The sequence below is a fragment of the Trichechus manatus genome, unplaced genomic scaffold (assembly GCF_000243295.1).
Source record: "Trichechus manatus latirostris isolate Lorelei unplaced genomic scaffold, TriManLat1.0 scaffold00003, whole genome shotgun sequence".
Taxonomy (NCBI): Eukaryota; Metazoa; Chordata; class Mammalia; order Sirenia; family Trichechidae; genus Trichechus; species Trichechus manatus.
Genome location: NW_004443939.1, coordinates 34,982,946 through 35,003,745, shown reverse-complemented (window position 1 = coordinate 35,003,745; position 20,800 = coordinate 34,982,946). Strand labels below are relative to the sequence as shown.

Sequence of the window (20,800 nt, the reverse complement as noted above, 5' to 3'; positions counted from 1 at the left end):
AGTACCCTCTGGTTCTGTTTGAACAACTGCCTCTTAATCCGTGTACAGGTCCCACATAAGCACAATTAAATGTTCTGGAATTCCCAGTCTTAATAATGTTATCCATAATTTTTCATGATACACATAGTCAAATGCCTTTAAATTCTTTACCTATTGGTGGCACTGTGGTTAAGAGCTTGGCTGCTAACCAAAAGGTCAGTGGTTTGAATCTACCAGCCGCTCCTTGGAAACCCTATGGGGCAGTTCTACTCTGTCCTATAGAGTTGCTATGGGTCAGAATCAACTCAATGGCAACGGATTTGTTTTTTGGTTTTTTTTTTTGGTTTATTACTAATTAGCTAATAAACAAAACAAGGCCAACAATTCAACAAAGAGACTGACAGCTCAATAATCAAAGAAACAAGTGACTAGAATTCTAATCTCTCATTTAATGCATAATTTTGCTTTACAATCCCTCTGCCAGGAATGGAAAATTGCTTTTATCTTGCATACTAATTTTCATGAACTGGTATTGCCTGTATAAAAGTTTACTGAGAAGGATCGCAAGGCCACACTTGGCCTCACAGTAAAGAGTACAGAAATGGATTTTCATATTCAACTATGGGAGTAGGCGGGGGTAACTGTTGATAAATATATCATCTATTTGCCATCTTTGATCCAGTCTCTACTTTTGAAAGCATTAGCTATTATACTTCCTCTGCATTTTTCCAAAAATGATTTAAAAATTTTTGATGCTCTGTTTAGTGCCTAAAAACAAGGATTCTGATAATCTTTATTTTTTTTAATGATTTGGTAATAAAGAATGCAGAGATGCTCAGGAGACTTTAGAAAATCATAAATACTGAAATAGGAAACCTGAAATGGGCTATGTTTAAACATACAAATAGATTCACATAAAAAGTAATCAAATGAACTAGGAGTCAGAAAAGCAGGGTTCTAATCCTACAGAAAACGAGGAAACCCTCCATGAGAGGGACTGACACGATAGATGCAACAATGGGCTCAAACATACCAATGATTGTGAGGATGGCACAGGACTTGGCATTTCCTTCTGTTATACATAAGGTGGACATGAGTTGGAGTCAACTTGACAGCAACTAATAAGAACAACAGTCCTATATAAGGTCCCTAGGTGGTGCAATGAGTCAGAATCAACTTGACAGCAATGGGGTTTTTGGTTTTTTGGGTGGTGCAAATGGCTTTCGCTAGACAACTCACCTAATGGTTGCCTAAAGTTTGGTGGTTTAAACCCACTCAGCAGCATTGTGGAAGAAAGGCCTCGTGATCTGCTTCTGTAAAGACTAAGGCCAAGATAACAGCCAAGAAAACCATATGGAACAATTCTATTCTGTAACACATTGGGTCATCATGAGTTGGAATTGATTTGGTGACAATGGGTTTCATTTTTTCTTTCAGTCCTATATAATCTATAAAACCATTAATTCGCTCTCAGTCTCCATTTCTTAATCTGTAAAGTAGGATTCTTAGCAGCTCTAAAATTCCTTGATTATTTGATCACTCAAGGAATGCAAAAGGTGATAGGCAAACTTTTATCCTGAAAAAGAAACCAGAATATAGCCAGCTTCATGCCAGATTATGGGGTACTTCTTGACATAATTCCTGATTCTTATGTCACCAAGGTCTAGCTGATCAGGATAAATTCTGGTAACATATGTCATGAGAGTTCTTCTCCATATAACAACAACAACAACAAAAAAAACCCAAACCTGTTGCCATTGAGTCAATTTTGACTCATAGCAACCCTATAGGACAGAGTGGAACTGCCCCAGAGCTTCCGAGGAGTGGCTGGTGGATTCAAACTGCTGACTTTTTGGTTAGCAGCCAGAGCTCTTAACCACTGCACCACCAGGGCTCCCTGCTCTACATAATTCATGGTTTATCTGCCATGTAAATGAAGTTCTAATCCACTCAAGAGGTTTACCTGTTCCAGGTAAATAGATCAAAATGCCTGTGGGCACACTCAATTCAAACCAGTTTACAGCCCTTAGACTTGTAAGATTAAGGACTGAAGTTTGTTTTCCATACAAGTCCTAGAATTTGCCTGATGTAGACAAAAATGACATACTTGTCTTGGTTCGAGATTTCCTCAGGATATATAGGACAGGTTTTTTTTAATTGTTTTTTTTTTTTGGGGGGGGGGGGGGGAGAATCTCCCAGAAAGTGTGATATTGAATTAGAATCTATGTTAGAAAAGGAATTATAGAACGTGCTTTGTTTTCACATATTCCTCATGAGGCCTTCTGAGCAGGTAGGTTTCAGAATTGTTAAAATAGCAACAGGTCATTTTATACAGATTTCTGTTCATCCAACTACAAAAATTATTTGTTTTTAAAGGGACAGAGATATCTTCTTGCCTAACATAAAACCTGACTTAAGATGCACATTACAATGACCTTTCTCTCAGTAAATGGTATTTGAATGCCTGGCTACAGGATATCTCAAAATGTACATTCCCAAAATAGCATACAGGAGTTCAAGACTGAAATGATTGGACTTCAAATACATTTAGAGTTGAACACAGAAAACAAACTATTTCTTCCTGATTGTAAGTACAAGTCAATATTGGTGTTGTTAACAATGAAAACATAGTATGGATCATAAACAGAGGTAGAAAGGATACATTCCCCTCTTCCCCATTTGTTTCTCTATGAAGGAATGTAAAATTTTTTTTGAACCATACATGTATCTAGTGATGAAAGAAAGCTCTTTGGCTTCTTCGTGTACCTCGTAAGGAAACATACAAGAGAGAACAAAGAAGAGATGAAATAGCCTCTATCATTTTTTGCAGTCCCTAGTGGTGCAAACAGTAATGAGCTTGGCTGCTAACTGAAAGGTTGGAGATGCGAGTCCAACCAGAAGTGCTTGAAAAAAGGCCTGGCTGTCTACTTTCAAAAATTCAGCCATTGAAAACCCAATGAAGTACAGTTCTACTCTGACACACACGGGGTCACCATGAGTCAGAATCAACTCCATGGCAACTGCTTTTTTTAAAATATCTTATTCACTGAAAATGAAAATGGGTCATGACATCCATAGATGTTAAGCTAAAAATACAATGACATGACTCTGTTGCTGGGTATCTTAATAGGATCTTATTGCTATTTCTTGTAACCAAATGCCCTTCCATACCCAATTATGAAAACTAATTATTATGCCAATATATGAGCAGTTTCATGGAAAGAAATACATTACTTAAATATTGTTAGTTGCCATTAAGTCGATTCTGACTCATGGTGACCCTATGTGTAGAGTACAACCGCTCCACAGAATTTTCAAGGCTGTGTGACCTTTTAGAAGCATATCAACAGGCCTGTCACATAATGAAATAAAAATCAGGAGATCTAAGTTCTAGTCTTGTCTCGGCCACAAACTAGCTTTATAACTATGGGCAACTAACCTATCATCCCTAAACGTCATTTCATCTGCCACTGTGAAAACAGAAAATATAAGCTCACTCTTAAAGAATCAGAACTGTGAGTCTCACATTGAAAAAAAAAAATTCAGCTTTTAATTAACGTGAAAGTACAATGCAAGCAAGGCACATGAATCTAAAAGTATTTTATTAATTCAAATACTAAATTTAGACCTAGTGAACCAAAGAGCTTAGAGTATTAATTGAACAAGGTGAAGATCCATGTAAAATGAAAATTGACCATGTTTTGCTGACAGACATAAAATGACAGATTTCTTGGTTGTTTTACTATCATTCACTGTTTTCAGCATTCTCTTGCTGTCAAATTGTTTTTACAACAGGGCATGTCTCTAACCACTTGAAAAGTGAGCTTCAATGTCTGTATGGTTGGTTGTTGTTGTGTGCTGTCGAGTGGATTCCAACTCATAGTGACTCTTTAGAATAGAGTAAAACTGCCCCATAAGGTTTCCTAGGCTGTAATCTTTACTAGAGAGTATTGCCAGGTCTTTTCTCCCGAGGAGCAGCTGGTAGGTTCGAATCTCTTTCGGTTAGCAGCCAAGCTCTTGACCACTGCACCACCAGAGCTCCTCATATGGTTGGTAAGCTCTGTGAAATGTTTTAGATCATTGTGAAGGTCACAGAACACGGCTTGTTTCAGGAGAAATTTAAAGTTCACAAACTATTTACTGCTAATCATTTCAGATGCAACTGAATTTAATGAACTCAATATTTTTTTTCTTTCCTAAATTGAATCCTTTATTAGACACATACCATAAAAACTAAGATAATATCTGGTGTTTGAGACAGCAATCCATTCTGTCGTCTTCCTCTGTAGTGGTTAAAAAAACCAAACCAATATTTTCTGAGAATCTTTAAACCTAAAACACAAGATGGCTTTTGCTTATTCCTCAACTTTTCCTCACAGAAGAGAGGATTGGAACATATATTTCCTAAGATCCCCTCCAGCACTAACATTTCATAGTTCTCACCTTAGAATTTAGAGGTGCATTCTATAACTACTGTTGAAATGGAAAATTCATTGAGTAAAGATATCTATGTTTAATCTTGCTGTGGCTAGGTGCCGTGGAGTCTGCTCCAACTCACACCAACCCTATGTATAACAGATTGAAACGCTGCCCAGTCCTGTGCCATCCTCACAACAGGTATGTTTGAGCCCGCTGGTACAGCCACTGTGTCATTCCTTCTCTTTGAGGTTCTTCCTCTTTTTCATTGACCCTCCACCAAGCATGGTATCCTTCTCCAGGGATTGGTCCCTCCTGATAACATGCCCAAGGTAAGCAAAGTCTCACCACTCTTCCTTCTAAGGAGCATTCTGGCTGTACCTTCTAAAAGATAGATTTGTTCTTTCATCTAACAGTCCATGTATATTTCATACTCTTTGCCATCACTGTAATTTAAATGTCACTTCTTTCGTGTTCCTTTTTCACTGTTCAGCTTTCGCATGTATAGGAAGCAACTGAAAATGCCATGTTTTGGGTCAGACATATCTTATCAAAGTGACATCTTTGCTTTTTAAAACTTAAAGAGCTCTTTTGCAGCAGATATACTCAATGCAAATCTTACAAATATGTAAAGTATGAGTGAGATATTAGCTCTATATTGTCAACAAGGCAGCCTAATGGGGAAGAGGAAGAAGCAACATTTATTGAGATCTGTGCCACATTCTTTACATATGTAACCTCCATTTCATTGTCAAAAACAACTCCAGGACGTAAGCTTTATTATTTCATTTTGAAATAAGGAAGCAGAGGCTCAGAGAAATTTAAGGGGCTTGCCCCAAACCAGTTGCTCTCAAGTGGATTTCGACTCATAGCGAGTCTATAGGACAGAGTAGAATTGCTCCATAGTTTCCAAGGAGGAGCTAGTAGATTCCAGCTGCTGACTTTCTGGTTAGCAGCTGAGCTCTTAACCGCTGCACCACCAGGCTCTTGCCCACGGAGAGTATATGAGGCAGTGGTAGAGCTGGAATTCAAATCATAGTCTATAACCTTAGTTACATTCATTATATGATTAAGTAAAATACTAAATTTATACTGTACATTTTTGTTACTATTTTAAATTGTTTAGTAAGTAAGTTAGGTTTTGTGACCCAGAGCAACATGGGTTTTCTCAACATACAAAAAATTCAAAATGCATTAATGATGAAATTATTTACGGTTACAGGAAACTTCTGTGTATTGAAATAGACTACCCCAAGAGAAAATAAATATCTGTCTCAAGTGTGGTGGCATAACACGTTTCCATGGGTGGAAAATGCACTGGCTTGAATCTATTTTGTTCGGTTAGATCCTACTGTGATGTGGAAAACTCTGTGGTCAATTTCAAGTAGGAGATAATTACAACTGAAATAAGAAAGCAGACTTTCCCGAAACACAAAAAAAGTTTTATTTTTAAAAGTACAGTAATTGTTAATGCCCCAAATGAAATGGATAACTGATAAGACAGGTGAAATCTACAGCCATCACCCTGGCTTCCTCACAACCTCTTCCACAGAACCGATTCTGGAGGTAAGGGACAACAGCCAAACTTTGAGAAAACTCTTTTCTCCAATTAGCGTCCCGCTCCGCTTCCCTCAGTCGGTTACAGCGACCTCCGCCCCCCCTTTCCGCCTCGGAGGGTCTGACGGTGGAGAAGCGGACTGCAGATGGGACGCCCGTTGGACAACCTCGGGTCACTGAGACTCACTCGGTGAGGCGGACGGTGTGTGCCGGAGACTTCTAGCTCCTACACTTCCGCTGGGCTCCCTCTTACCTCAGTCCCTGCCTCAAACTCCGAAAGGTACAGTGGGATCCCCTCGTCACCCCACCACTAGGCCTTTTATAAACTCCTTCAGCGTCTGACTTCCCTCACTGGTCTCTTCAGAGCTCCTTTCAGGTCTTGGCCGCTAACGACAAGCTGTTTCCTTACCTCTCCCAAACCGTCTTCTTAGGAGAGGAGGGAAGAGAGACCAGGCATTCGGCTGCGTTCGCTTCTTGCAACCGCCAGGACCGCCGTCCGCTCCGCCCCTTCCCGCCACGACGTTCCCCTCTCCTTCCCCTCCCCCAGACTCACGCTCCCACCGGTGGTGAGGAGCTGGAACTGAGAGCGGGGGAGGGTGCGCATGCGTGTCGAGGGCGGCGCCGCTAGGCAAAGAACCGGAAACTTAGAGACAAAGTTCGGAGCCCCGCCCCCCCTCGCCTCGCGCTGCCCTGCCGTCTGGCCCGGCTGACTCAACAGCCGACTCAACAGCCGACCCAGCGGCGGAGCGACTGACCTAGAGACGAGAATCGGCCCAGCTCTCTTGCGCACCATGTCTGGCTCCTCCAGCGTCGCCGCTATGAAGAAAGTGGTTCAGCAGCTCCGGCTGGAAGCCGGGCTCAACCGCGTGAAGGTGAGCGGGGGCGGGCGGGCCGAGGGGGAGGGGAAGTCGGCGGCGGGTGGGATCCGGCGGCTGAGCTGGCTGGTGCCGGCAGGACGTGCGTCCTGGTCTGGCTTTTCCCTGGGGAGGACGCGCGCTGAGAGCAACCAACTTTAAAGAAGTAGCAGTGCGGGTTGCTGCTGTGGTTTGTGGGGCTGGTTAGCCCGCCGCTTCCGCCCTAGGACTTCCCAAGGCAGCCTTGGCCCCTGGACTGAATAGCTTCCCGCACCCTAGTTCTCCTCCCTCTGTGTTCCTTCCTGCGCAGTGACTCTTCGGCTAGCCTTGCCAACTGCTGCTCTTCGGCGCGCCGTTCGCTCCCTTCCCTGTCTACTTTCACCGTTTTTCGTCACCGGCCTGGGTATTTTTCGACTTTTGATTCACAACAGACTTAGTTTTTCTTTTCATGTAGTCTTTCCCAAACCCACTTCTTTAAATAAACATTAGATTTTTCTCTCTCAGCTTTTCTCGTTCACCAACACATAAACTTGAAAACAAATTCTTGCTTAACTCTAACTATGGATTGTAAGAAGTCAGTTTTCGAAACGTTCCTGGTGTCCGAGGTTACCGCCGGCTCCCTGTACATACCTATTCACGGTTTGCACCGATCTGACCTTGGGGCTGTCTACTGGTCCCAAGCCGAGAAAGTGATTAAGGTGGAACAGTATTGGTTTTGTTTATTTTGGCGTCTGGTTAGCATTGGCCTTGTATAGGGGTATTTACTTTAGGGGACAGTAGTTAAGAGCGCGGCTCCTAATCAAACGTCGGCAGTTCAAATTCATCAGTCACTCCTTGGAAACCCTATGGGGTAGTTCTACTCTGTCCTGTAGGGTCGCTATGAGTCGGAATCGGCTGGACGGCAACGGATTTTGGTGTACTTTAGGGGAAAAACCCTTTTTTGTGTGTGTTGATGTGACCGTCTGACATTCAAGTGCTATTCCAAGTATTTCCTGATTTTTAAAATCCTAAATGGATTGACTTCTTTCCATTGCAGGAGATTAGTTTACATGTTAAACATTACTTGTTTAGAAACAAGAAACAACATAGAAAAGAATATAAATCACATACCCTGTTGGAAGAAAGGACTCCTGGTGGAGCAGTGGTTAAGAATTCGGTTGCTGACCGAAAGGTCCGCCATTCAGATAAATCATTGGAAACCCTGTGGAGCAGTACTACACTACTCTGCCCTATAAGGTCGCTAAGTGTCGTAATTGACGGCAATGGGTTTGGTTGGAAGAAACAGCCAGTTTCCAAGATGGTTTTATATTCATCAGGCTAGTTTTTACTTCTCGCTGAAATGTTTTGTAGAGTGAGATGATCTCCCATTTATACACTCTTACGTAGAAAAGTTAGAGATCTAGCTTACTCAGTTGTGGTCACCTCAGGAGGGAAGGGAAATTCCCATCAGTCTTGGTATGGGATTTCCCTTCTTTTTTCCTGTCCCTTTAAGTGCTACTTGAAATCCATTTATCTGATCCCAAAATTCTTACTTCATCCCAGTGGTGTATGGTCAGTCTTGGCCGCATTTAACTTTTAAATTTGAAATCATATACCGTGAAACCTGTGAGAGCCACAACTTGACAGAACTACCTTGTTTTTCCGGGTCTTGCAAGTTTTCCACCTTTGACAGGGTGCAGTTTTGCCTATTTTCTATCGCTCGTTTTAGTGGAAAATATTTGTTTTCCTTCTCGCACAGGTTCTGACCTTACACAGGCTTCTGCTTTTGCAGGTTTACTCTATTTCTTAAGACCAACCATTATCATCCTTCCTGTGACTTTACCATAGATTGAAGTAGGTCAGAAAAGAAAAAAATGAGGGGGGCGGAAAAAGGAGGAGACCAGAACAAATGCTGGTTGAAAGCAATATGTGTAAATAGGGGTATTTAGCCTTAGTTTGAAGAAAATGAGATGAAATCCTCAGACCAAAGTACTCTGGGGGCTTTACCCTAAAAACTTAAGCCCCTCAGTAACTCCACAGCCTAATGCCTGCCTTGTATACCCAATTCTAGGAGGCTTCTGGTTTGGATCATTAAAGCCACCACAAGTTAACTGGTTTTGAAGTTCAAATTCTGCCTGATGTTCGGGCCTTAGCAAGGAGGGGAGGGCAACCCATGTTGGGACTTTAAATGATCTTTTCTTTACATACGTTGCTAAATGAGGTTAGGTTCAATTTCATATTTATTGTGTACCTATTTTATTTACAGCTCTGCTAGGTGCTTTTTTGTGATACATAGTTTTAAACTAGCACTTTTACTATGTTTAAACTTTTATGTTTGAGTACAGTTGTTAAAACCCAAAACTCGTTGCAGTTGAGTCGATTCCGACTCATAGCGACACTATAGGACAGAGTGCTTGACAAACTCTCATAGGTAGGATGACCATACACTTTAATGTCCAAACCCCAGGACACTTTCGAGAATGAAAGGGGCACTAATAATTATGCCAGGATAACAGGGCTTCAACCTCTGGGATAGTCGCCCTGTTAGGTAATTACTGTATTGCCTTGGGGGCAAGTATCTTGTTCTAGCTTTAGAACCTTTGTGTCTCACCTCTCCTCACTGCTTGGAACGATGTTTCTGATGGAGAAACTTGGCAGAATCTCGTCATTGGGATCTCAGCTTAAATGTCACCTCCTGAGAGAGGCCTTCCCTTAGTTGGCCATCCAGTCACCATCTAACAAATGACTCTTTTCTCTGCAGAGCACCTTGTGTCTTGTACCCTGGACAGCCTCATAACATCAGGCACGTGGTTGTTCTTATTTATTCTCAGTGCCTAGAAATATATTTGGCGCATAGTGGTGCTTGAGAAGTTTGTGAAAGGAAGGGAATTAAGTTGGGGCCTACTAACAGTTTAGACAGAAAATTAACAAATTTTACTCTCTACTTACGGTTGTTTAATGTGAATGCAACCAAACAGTATCACATGGTGAAAAATATCACTGGTTCCCCCTCTTTAAGCGACACCTTTTTTTTTTGAGAGAGAGAAAGTGGCAGTCATTTGTCAAAGTACTTCTTTATACAGAAACTAATAAACCTGTGTACAGCTATGGGGTACAGCTGCAATCTGCAGGGCTTCTTGCTATATATAGAGGGCATCTGTGATGCTCTTAACTCCCTTTCAAAAGCCAAATACCCAGCTGGAGTTAACACCTGCCCTCACCCTCTTTGTTGATAGTTGACTTTGAGAAAGAAAATGAATGATTATTTAATTTTTCCATATTCCTAAGCCTGAATTCAGACTTAGGATATTGGATGCCTTTGGGGGCATCTTTTACTCATGTAGACAGAGACAGCTTTCTGTTCATTGTCATGTAACTGAAGGGCTGATAGCAAACATTAGTTTAACAACTTTACTAAACAGCATTGCTGCCTTTAAGGAGCTATGTTCGTTTGCCTTAAATGTGATTTAGCAATTTGTGTGTGTGTGTGTGTGTAATGCCACCCAAGCAAGACTTAAAGGATTTTGACAGCTTTACAGTTTTGTTTACATCCTGCATCACCTTAGCAGAATATATACAAATAGTAGATGTTTAAGTGAATGAATGCATCTCTTTTAATATGATTTAGTTTTAATGCAAGGGATTTTAAGACTCTAGATTTGAAGAACAGTATTCTGAATGCATTCTTAACAGTGTTTGGTTTTCTAAATTATATGCTAGTTATCCCATATTATGTTCATTCACATTTTATCAGTAATACTGTTTTCAGGACAAAGTAGTAGTTTGCTAGAAATTTTAATGCTCTTTTTTGTCTGTCTAATACCGTGTACTGCTTTTGATAAAAAATACTATTTTAAGTACCCTGAAGCTGCAGTTGAACAGCCTACTAGATAAACTGTTTTGAACATAAACAGTTGTTTATAGTGAATCATTAGATGCCGCTAATAAGCAAGCAAAAGAAAATGTACTGTAAACTAGTATTATTTACAAGCAGTGATTTAAGTATAAGGGCCCAGTATATACCTGTTGGCCTTTAATTAGTATATACTATCCTCTTTGAGGTAAGAGAAGTGGTGTTTATTGCAAATATTTGGAAAGATTTCAGAAAACCTTTATTAAAACATTCTCATCGCCTCCCACTTTTCCCTTCTTTGTTATGTATAGGTTTCCCAGGCAGCTGCAGACTTGAAACAGTTCTGTCTGCAGAATGCTCAACATGACCCACTGCTGACTGGAGTATCTTCAAGTACAAATCCCTTTAGACCCCAGAAAGTCTGTTCATTTTTGTAGTAAAATGAATCCTTCAAAGGTAAGTTTCTGTAATTAATACAGCAAAGTCTCACAAAATAGGAATCACTAGTCAATTCTTTCTTAGCAACACTTTTTTACAAAGTTAACTGAGATCATCCCTTTTACTTTTGTTTGGCACTCTAAATTTCCAGTGTTTTTCTGTTTTATAAGGAAAGTGAGGATTGAGGAAACTTGGCTGGTTTAGTAGTCATGAAGACGAACAGTTTCTGTTTAACAACAAAGTGGGTATTTTAAATAGAGGATTAAGTAACTACAGTGAAACCTGCGAGAGCTGGAACTCAACAGGACTGCCTTGTTTTTCCGGGTCTCGCAAGTTTTCCACTTTGATAGGATGCAGTCTTACCACTTTCTGTTGCTCGTTTTAGTGGAAAATATTTGTATTTTCCTTCTCTGACAGGTTTGTGCCTTACATTGGTTCCAGCTTTCGCAGGTTTTACTGTCCTGCCAGTTGATTTGTATTAATTCTGATGTTATTGCTCTAATAGAACCCAGCTGTAGAGCAGTATAACAAAGAACTGGGAATTGTGAATGCAAGCGAAAATCAGGAGGTACTTGAATAAGCTGACGTGTGGGCATTTGGAGTGGGGAATAACCATAGGTTATCTTCCAGCTCAGATGTCACGTGTGCAGAAATGTATAGTTAGCCCAAAATAGGTATGACCAAAAAAGTGCTTTGGATAATTTAAAATGTAATCCAAGGGTGCTACCATTTATAAATTCTACTTTAGTCAAGGCATATTATTCACTATTGACCTATGAGAAGCAACCTTAAACTAATGCTTTAAAAAAAAAAAAAAGTATATGGCATGTACCATTTATTAACATTTTGACTCCTCAATGTCCAGGAAGCTGTCTCCTAAAATACCATGTTACACAGTTGTGCCCACTCTAAGTAAGCTTTGTAGATTTGGGAGTGTGCAGGAAGTCTTTGTGTAACTACAACATGTTTCCAGTAAATAAAATGATAGGTTAAGATGTCTAAGATTTTTAAACACCAAAAAAAAAAGCACCTTTGTGTAAGAGGTTCTCCATAAGGAAATAATTTTTAACAGTCTAGCACCTTTATACTAAACACTTTTATTTCCTTGCTTCTGGCAGTAATTCATTTAATTCTTCATGCCAGTTTTTGGAACGTTCATATTTTATGTTTTTTTAAAGATCCTTTTTAACCTTTTCCTATTGTATTCACTTTACAAAGTGGTTTATTTTCACTTGATATAAGTCTTGTGGGTAAGTATGATTTGAAGCAGCAGGGAAAGAGTATCTGGATGTTAAGAGCAGTGCTTCTCACATTTGAATGTAACCTACAAATCACCTTGGTAAAATGAAAATTTTCATTCAGTAGGTTTGCGGTGAGGCCCTAGAACCTGCATTTCTAACAGGCTCCCAGGTTATACTGATGTTAGTGGTCCTAGGTCTACACTGAATAGAGTGAATTTAAAGAATCTACATTTGAGTGTTTATACTCATACCTTTTAAAAATTGTATGGTTTTTATTATTAAAAAAAATTTAACAGGAGAATTTAGCAACTGGAAATTCAAGAAAAATAGAAATCACAATGATTCATTACACACATAATCACTGTTAACAGATTGTTATTTCCTTTTCTTTTAATGGAAAATTATTTTTTAAAACGTGAGGATTATAATGTGAGCAATTTTCCACTCTGCTTTTTTTTAAACCTATTTTCCTACTTTATTAAATATTCTTTGTAAACAAGATTTTCAATGGTTGTACTGTAATTTAATCATACTTGGTTGAATACTAAAGTTTCCAAATTTGAGGCTACTCAAGGTGAACATCTTGGTACCTGACTTTTTGTACATCACCTCTCCTATTATTAATTTTTAGAAGTAAAATTAGTCATAAAGGACATTTAGAATTTTAATAACACTTGGTAACTACTGCCAAGATCATACTTTCGCTCTTCCACCAGTAGCCTGACAATGCCCTTTTGTTGAATCCTTGCCAAACAAACCTTAATCTATTTGCTACTGTTTTCTGCCTATATCATTGTAATATGCACTGATTCAAATATCTTAAGTGAGGCTAAGCATTTTTCTTTTTTTGTCTCTCCACTAAAGTAATCATTCTGGTCATGCCTCCTGAACATTTTTGTTAAGAAATAATTTCAAATTTCCAAATAAACACAGAGATGAATCATGTATCCACAATCTTGAATTAAATGTTTTCCCTGTTAATTTTTAAAAAGAAAGAAAATAGTTAAAAAGACCTTTTTACCTTTTCCTGTAGGTAACGAAGTTGGTATGCCTATGTTTTTACTACATATATTGTATTTTATGGTTTTAAAAGAATGATTTTTTTTAAGACATAACAATTACTGTATTATTTTTTGAGAATTGTTTTGTGTGTGTGTTGACCTATGTAGATTGTTTAGTCCTTTTGATTGCTGTACTTAGTATTCCATCTTAATGCATCCTGGTTGTCGTTGAGTCAGTTCTGACTCATGGTGACATTTATCCATTTCCCTATTGAGTTACATTTTTCAGTTGTTCCCAGGTTTTTGCTGTGTTTATTACAGCCAGTATCCTTATACACGTTTCATTTTGTGTACAGGTTTATCTTGGTAAATAGAACTATAATGGAATCTTCTATTTTACTAGACGTTGTCAAAATGCTCTCGTGAATACTCTGAGTTTTTTCTAAGGGTATTCAGATTTTTAAGAGAGTTTCATATTAAGCTTATTAACCCTTTTAAATTACAATACAGTGTATTTTGGCAATGATCTTGGCAAGTTAATCTCTAAATCTATTTATAAAACAGGAATGATAACATACTTCAGAGTGGTTGTAAAAATTAAGACTGCGTATTACGAGTTAGACATTTCACATATCCTATTTCTCATTCTTTCCTAGAAACCCCATGATGTACAGAGTGTACACTTTTTTTTTTTAAAACACACATAAGGAAATAGGCTCAGTTTAATTGAAAGCACTTTATAAATGGACATTCAAAATAAATACCCTAAAAAGCAATACAGGATGTACTGTTACTCAGAAAAATAGGCAAAGGACATGAGTAATTTATAAAAGACTGAGAAATACACAAACAACTATAATTGTTTTTCCTCATTCATGAAAAACAATAAAATAGTTACTCCTTGATACTTTAGCTTAATTCATTTTTTTCTTTCCATTTCAGGTTTCCTAAACCACTTTTCATGAACCAGTGAATATTCAAAGAAGAGCTAAATTTGAAGCCTGTACAAAAGCTTATCCCTATAACAGACGTGCCACACTATACAACTTCCTACTTTTGTCAGTCCTTAACATCTACCTCTGAATTTTCATGAATTTCTGTTTCACAAGGGTAATTATTTTATGTACACTGGCAGCCACATATAATAAAATACTTAGTATAAAAGTCTCTTTTGTTTATTGGTATTTAAAAAAAAGCAGAAAACCCATTGCCATCAACTTGATTCCAACTCACAGCGACAGAGCAGAACTGCCCCATAGGGTTTCCAAAGAGCAGCTGGTGAATTTGAACTGCCGACCTTTTAGTTAGCAGCTAAGCTCTTAACCACTGTGCCATGAGGGCTCCAATGGTATTAGACACATTCATTAAATCTGTTCTCAACACCTAAAATGGCAGTTTTCCCATTAAAAAGGCATTTGAAGTTTTTAGTGTTTGTTTCCCCAACTCTTATCAGGTGAACTTATTCTATACATCACTTGCAAGACTGCTAGTGAATTAAAGGTAGGCTGCAAACCTACTACTGTATTGTTACTCTTAAGGTCAGAAAGAGGCTACTAAGTTCTAGGGTTTCTATGAATTATGTAAAGAGTTAACTTTGTTTTAAAAATAAAATTTTTTAAACAAACTTCGTAGGGTATTATCAGTTATACCTAATAGTTAATTCATTACAGCAGGCTCTCTAACACGGCTACTATAGAGGACTGAAATAAGAATTCCATTAGAAGACAAGAAAAACTTCAGAACTGCAGACAATGCCTGAATGGAGTACTACAGTACAGTGTAATGAGGTACAAAGTGGCAAGAAAAAGAAACCAAAGACTACCTTCAGTAATCTGGAGCTTTAAGTCCTTGATAAATCATTTTGCTTTAAAATTTTTACCCTTCTGAAAGGCCTAAGGGGAGGTTAAAACATCTGAGGAAGCTGACCTCCAGTACTCATCCAAGAAACACTGAGGTTCCAGAATTAGTCTGGTATCCAACCAGTGATTTATGGGGTATCTACCAAGCATTTTATTTCTCTCTGCCCCATGAAAATGCAAACAGAAAAGTTAGCCTGACTCCGGACTCCAACTTAAATTACAATTACACAAAAATGAAGAGAATTAGGTTTTAGGAAACCTAAACCTCTAACCCCTCACCAAAATGACTTATTCATATTTACTACATAAACTGGCAATTCATGGCACTTTGTAATTTTTCCACACATGAAAGTTTATGAAATCAATAAATGCCATTTTAAAAAGTATCTTCTGTCAGAAATAATTTACCAAGTTCAAGACAGCCCTGTTAAGCAAAATCCAGTAATACTCCCTCAGTACTTTATAAATGGAATTTTCTTCTACTTGTATCCATTTCCCGGGGCTGAAAGGTAAAAAAAAAGTATATATATATAAAATGAGTAACAATTTGGGTAACAAAAGATAGTAAAATTTTAATTTCCTTAGATTTTAAATCTATAGTTAGCACTAAGTGCTGAGAGAAACTGGGTTTGTCTGACACCCTGAAGAGACTTAAGCCTAACATAAAAGGTGTTAGAAGTTACTGTTCATGCATGTGTATATAATTTTAAAGCAAAAATGTTCCTTAAATGAAATACTGCTTACTAGACAGAAAAATACGTTCTACAATACTGACATTTTCATTCATGATTTAAGCTCATGATCCTCAAACTTCTACAAAACTTCTATAGCTATAGCAGTATTCAGTTTAAAACTGACATGCAACAGAGATCACCTTGTAACACTGGTTGCTGGGCCCCACCTGCAGAATTGCTGATTCCGTATTTCTGTGGCACAAGAATTTGCATTCTAACAAGTTCCCAGGTGATGCTGCTGGTCCCACTTTGAGAACCACTCATCTTTAGCCTACTTCAAATGGTAGCTGCTGTTGAGTACATTCTGACTCATGGCAGCCCCATGTGTGCAGAAAAGAACTGCTCCATAGGGTTTTCAAGGCTGTGACCTTTTGAAACATCACCAGGCCTGTCTTCTGAGGCACCCCTGGTAGGTTCGAACAGCCAACCTTTCAGCTAGTATTCAAGCACTTAACTGTCTGCAACAGCAACGTTAATCACCAGACCCAAACATCATTATCAGAGATTGGTTCTTTCTAACTAATGGGGGAAAAAGTTCCAAAGTATAACTTAAGGTATAAATACCAAAAGCTTATAGTTTCCTTTTTGCTCAATACTTTTAAAATGATCTACTGTAGCTTTCAAGCAGTAAGCACATACCTTATGGACCCATTCATATTCTCCATATTTAGAATCAAAGGTTCCTTTCTGAAGAGATCTTAATTTTAAGGTAAAACGTGGTCCAAGCTCCTGAATTCCCACTTTCTTTTCACTTTTGAATATGTATCTTCAAAGATAAAGAAAATACAAGAGTTGAGGAAGTTAGGCTGCTGAACCCAAATTTATTTTCTCATCTATTTGTTATAACAGAAATCAGGTTTGTGTTGAAAATGTATTTCATGATTTAAATCACAGTCCCAGGGAGTTAAAGCACCTTCCTCACCTGTGAAATCTGAAGAAGATATAATCCCGCTGATTGTGGAATGTGGCAACCTGCCTTCCAATAAACTGAGGGTCATGGGGAAAGAGAGATGCAAACATACGGCCTACAGAATGACCCAGACGTGTTGTAAAATTATTCAGAATTATTTCAGGGATGTGTTCTGTGGGGTCCTTGCCTCTTCTCTAGAAAAATGAAAAATTACACAACGAACTAATTGGCAAAATTACATCTCATTCCAAGTATCAGAATTTATATGACATTATTTGCAAAACTTAGTTATAACTTAATAAACTACCACAAATGGCTTATCAAACCCATGAAATAAGATCTATCTAAAAGTAATATGCACTGAATGTACCAAAAAGAAATTGCAGTAATGAAGAATACTGCCTATCTGCCATAAATCACAATCTCACAAGAACACAGTAGATAAAAACTGCTTTAATTGGGAGGGCAAATACCATTATTAAAATCAATTAAATCTATAACATACAGCATCTACTGAAGTTTTAAGTGATTCTTCCACTGCAAAGCAAAAAACTTCTCCCTTTTAAAATACAGTTCATACCCAAGTGAACTTTTGTTAAGAAGACCAAAGCCCATCAAAGAATGTATGAAACTTACCTTAATTTCTTTACGCAGACGAACGCTGCTCATTTTAAAATGAGCAGTCGGACCATGTGGCAAGTGACTCAAAATAAGACCATCTGTTCACAGAGTTAAGAACACACTGAAACTCTGTAACCTAAATCTTAAATTATTAAATAACTGGTCCTCTATATGCCCAAAGACCAAAACCAAACCACAACTCCACGTGTGTCAAAGTATAACTATGCTTCATAGGATTTCGATGGCTGATTTTTCAGGAGTGGATTGCCAGGCCTTTCTTCCACGGCACCTCCAAGTGGACTGGAACCTCTAACCTTTTGGTTAGCAGCCAAGTGCATTAACCTTTTGAGCCACTTGCAAAAAGATGGAAACAACCTAGGTGCCCATCAACGGACGAATGGAAAACAAATTATGGTTTATCCACATAATGGAATACCACGCAACGATAAAGAACAACGATGAAGCCGTGAAACATCTAATAACATGGAGGAATCTGGAGGGCATTATGCTGAATGAATTTAGTCAGTCACAGAAAAACAAACATTGTATAAAACCACTATTATAAGAACTCAAGAAAAGGTTTAAACATAGAGGAAAGCATTCTTTGATGGTTACAAGGGTGGGGAGGCAGGGTGAGGGTTATTTACTAATGAGATAGGTGAAGGGAAGGACAGCACACACTACAGGGTAAGTCAGCACAACTGGACTAAACCAAAGCTAAGAAGTTTCCTGAATACAATCAAACACTGAGGGACAGAATAGCAGGGGTAGGGGTCTGGGGACCATGCTTTCAGGGGACATCTAGGTTAACTGGCATAACAAAGCTTATTAAGAAAATGTCCCGCATCCTACTTTGGTAAGTGGCGTCTGGGGTCTTAAAAGCTAGCAAGCAGCCATCTAAGATGCATCTATTGGTCCCAACCACCTGGAGTAAAGGAGAATAAATACCAAAGACACCAGGAAAGTATTAGCCCAAGGGACAGAAAGGTCCACATAAACCAGAGACTTCATCAGCCTGAGACCAGAACTAGATGGTACCTGGCTACCACCAATGACTGCCCTGACCGGGAACACAATAGAGAGTCCCTGATGGAGCAGGAGAAAGGTGGGGTGCAGAACTCAAATTCTAGTAAGAAGACCACATTCAATGGTCTGAATGAGACTGGAGGAACCCTGGAAAGCATGACCCCCAGATTCTCTATCAGCCCAGAACTAAAACAATTTCTGAGGCCAACTCTTCAGACAGGGACTGGGCTGGACTGTGGGACATAAAGTGATACCTGTGAGGAGTGTGCCTTTTAGCTCAAGTAGGTACAAGAGACTAAATGGGCAGTTTCTGTCTGGAGGTGAGATGGGAACGCAGAAAGGGTTAGGAGCTGGTTGAATGGACATGAGGAATCGGGTGGAAAGGAGGAGTGTGCTGTCACAGTATGGGGAGAGCAATTAGGGTCACATAACAATGTATGTGTAAATTTTTGTATGGAAGACTAACTTGAAATGTAAACTTCATTTAAACTACTACAATAAACAATAACAACAAAAAAATCATTTGAGCCACTCAAGGACTCTCTGTATGCCCAAAAGGCCCTAAAATCTGTAACTAGGTTAATGGGTGGATGCATGTATTCCTCTGGGTTAACTAAAATTTTCCTACCACCTCAAAAACTCAAAGCACATAAGTCAACCTAATCTCTTTCTACAAAATGGTAAAATGTCATCACCCTCAACAGTGTTTAAGGTTAGACATTAAACTAAAGGAGGAGAAAAAAGCTATTAATGTTGCCTGCTATTTTAGCAGGAGTGATAAGACAGGATGAGAATCTAGAATAATTCTAGCAATGCAAACAGTTTATCTACATGTTCAAATGATGTACAAACCTAAAAATGCACTTTTATATGTTACATATGGTGGAGATATGCTGTCAGCTTTGAGTCTTAGCTCACAAAACCAGAGACTCCTGTCCAAGCTCTCTTCTTGAAGTCAAGGTTATTAGTGTTTCTCCAGAGACAAACTCTTCCTCTTGGGATTTCTGTACCACAAATTAAATCAATCAACCAATTAATAACTACTTACCATCTGCAGGGAATTATGCTAGACCAAAAATGAAATATAAGACATCTACTTATAATCAACAGGGTTAGGAGCCCACAGGCTTTAAGGTCCTGACTGCAGCAAACCAAGATTACCACATGTACAACATTCTCAAGTGTCTGCATCACAACCTTACTTTATCCTGCAAGACCCTTCCTTTTCAATGATTGATTTCTGACTATCGTTCAATGTTATCTTTTTCATTTTACTGGATCCACAATCAGCACCCATGGAAACAGGAGTCAAGAAACCAAATGATGTATTGCATTGGGCAAATTTGCTGCAAAAGACATCTTTAAAAAGGACTAAGGTGTGCCTGACCCAAGCCATGGTATTTTTAATCGGCTCATATGCATGTGAAAGCTGGACAATGAATAAGGAAGACCAAAGAATTGATGTGCTTCGAATTATGGTGTATGCAAAGAATACTGAATATACCATGGTCTGCCAGAAAAATGCAGAAATGTGCCTTGGAAGAAATACAGCCAGAATGTCCCTTGGAAGCAAGGATGGCGAGACTTTGTCGCATGTACTTTGGACACGCTATCAGGAGGGACTAGTCTCTGGAGAAAGACATCATGTTGGTAAAGTAGAGGGTCAGTGAAAAAGAGGAAGACCCTCAACGAGATGGACTAACACGGTGGGCTCAAACACAGCAACAATTATAAGGATGGTGAAAGATTGTGCAGTGTTTCATTCTGTTGTACACAGGGTCGCTACGAGTTGGAACCGACTTGACAGCACCTACAAGAACTGTTTAATACCACTACCACTACAATCAGGTAGAAATGATGACAATGGATAAGGCTTTCAATTCATATAATGTTTACAAAGCATTTTTACACGTACATTATTTCCTATGATCCTTACAAGAACTAAACCTAAAATGGGGGTCAGAATTAAGACTGTTTAAAGTATATCTACACACAATGAGTTCTGCAAAACAGATGTTGCCGTCTTTTTTATAACAGCACCAATATTCTTCCTTTCATCCAGATTAGAAGCTATGGTTAGCATCCTCCTCTTCCACTGTGTCCTACTGATTTTACAAGTTCCTTCACTTCTACAGCCTCTTCTTTACCCTCACTGCTACTGTTTTAGGTTAGTTCCTTGAGTTTTTTCACCTAGATTATTAAAACATATCTTGGTTTGTCCAACCTTCTCTCACCACTTCATCTTCTAATACAGTCTACAGGCCTTGGTTCTACAAGTAATCAGCTTTGTACCATAGCTTCTCAAGTGCTAAAGGCGGGGGGGGGGGGGGGG

The 20,800-nt window shown here is 38.9% G+C and overlaps 3 protein-coding genes across 3 annotated transcripts in view; 1 reads left to right on the top strand and 2 right to left on the bottom strand.

Moving 5' to 3' along the window:
- Positions 1-6,524, bottom strand: part of SPATA1 (spermatogenesis associated 1) — a 120,845-nt gene extending 114,321 nt beyond the window's left edge. Inside the window, exon 1 of the mRNA XM_004369142.2 lies at positions 6,362-6,524. The gene's annotated coding sequence lies outside the window, so the exon portion shown is untranslated. The remainder of the gene's footprint in view (positions 1-6,361) is intronic.
- A 139-nt stretch (positions 6,525-6,663) lies between these two features.
- GNG5 (G protein subunit gamma 5) lies at positions 6,664-14,482 on the top strand. Its single transcript, XM_004369108.2, has 3 exons — positions 6,664-6,824; positions 10,950-11,094; positions 14,261-14,482. Exons 1-2 carry the CDS (start codon positions 6,744-6,746, stop codon positions 11,073-11,075), a joined length of 207 nt encoding a protein of 68 aa, XP_004369165.1. The 5' UTR covers positions 6,664-6,743; the 3' UTR covers positions 11,076-11,094; positions 14,261-14,482.
- Positions 14,483-15,453: 971 nt separating this feature from the next.
- Positions 15,454-20,800, bottom strand: part of RPF1 (ribosome production factor 1 homolog) — an 18,282-nt gene continuing 12,935 nt past the window's right edge. The window contains exons 6-9 of the mRNA XM_004369107.3: positions 17,458-17,540; positions 16,834-17,015; positions 16,551-16,677; positions 15,454-15,679 (exon numbers count right to left, since the gene is read on the bottom strand). Coding sequence (XP_004369164.1) covers positions 15,638-15,679; positions 16,551-16,677; positions 16,834-17,015; positions 17,458-17,540 — 434 coding nt within the window. The 3' untranslated portion in view covers positions 15,454-15,637. The remainder of the gene's footprint in view (positions 15,680-16,550; positions 16,678-16,833; positions 17,016-17,457; positions 17,541-20,800) is intronic.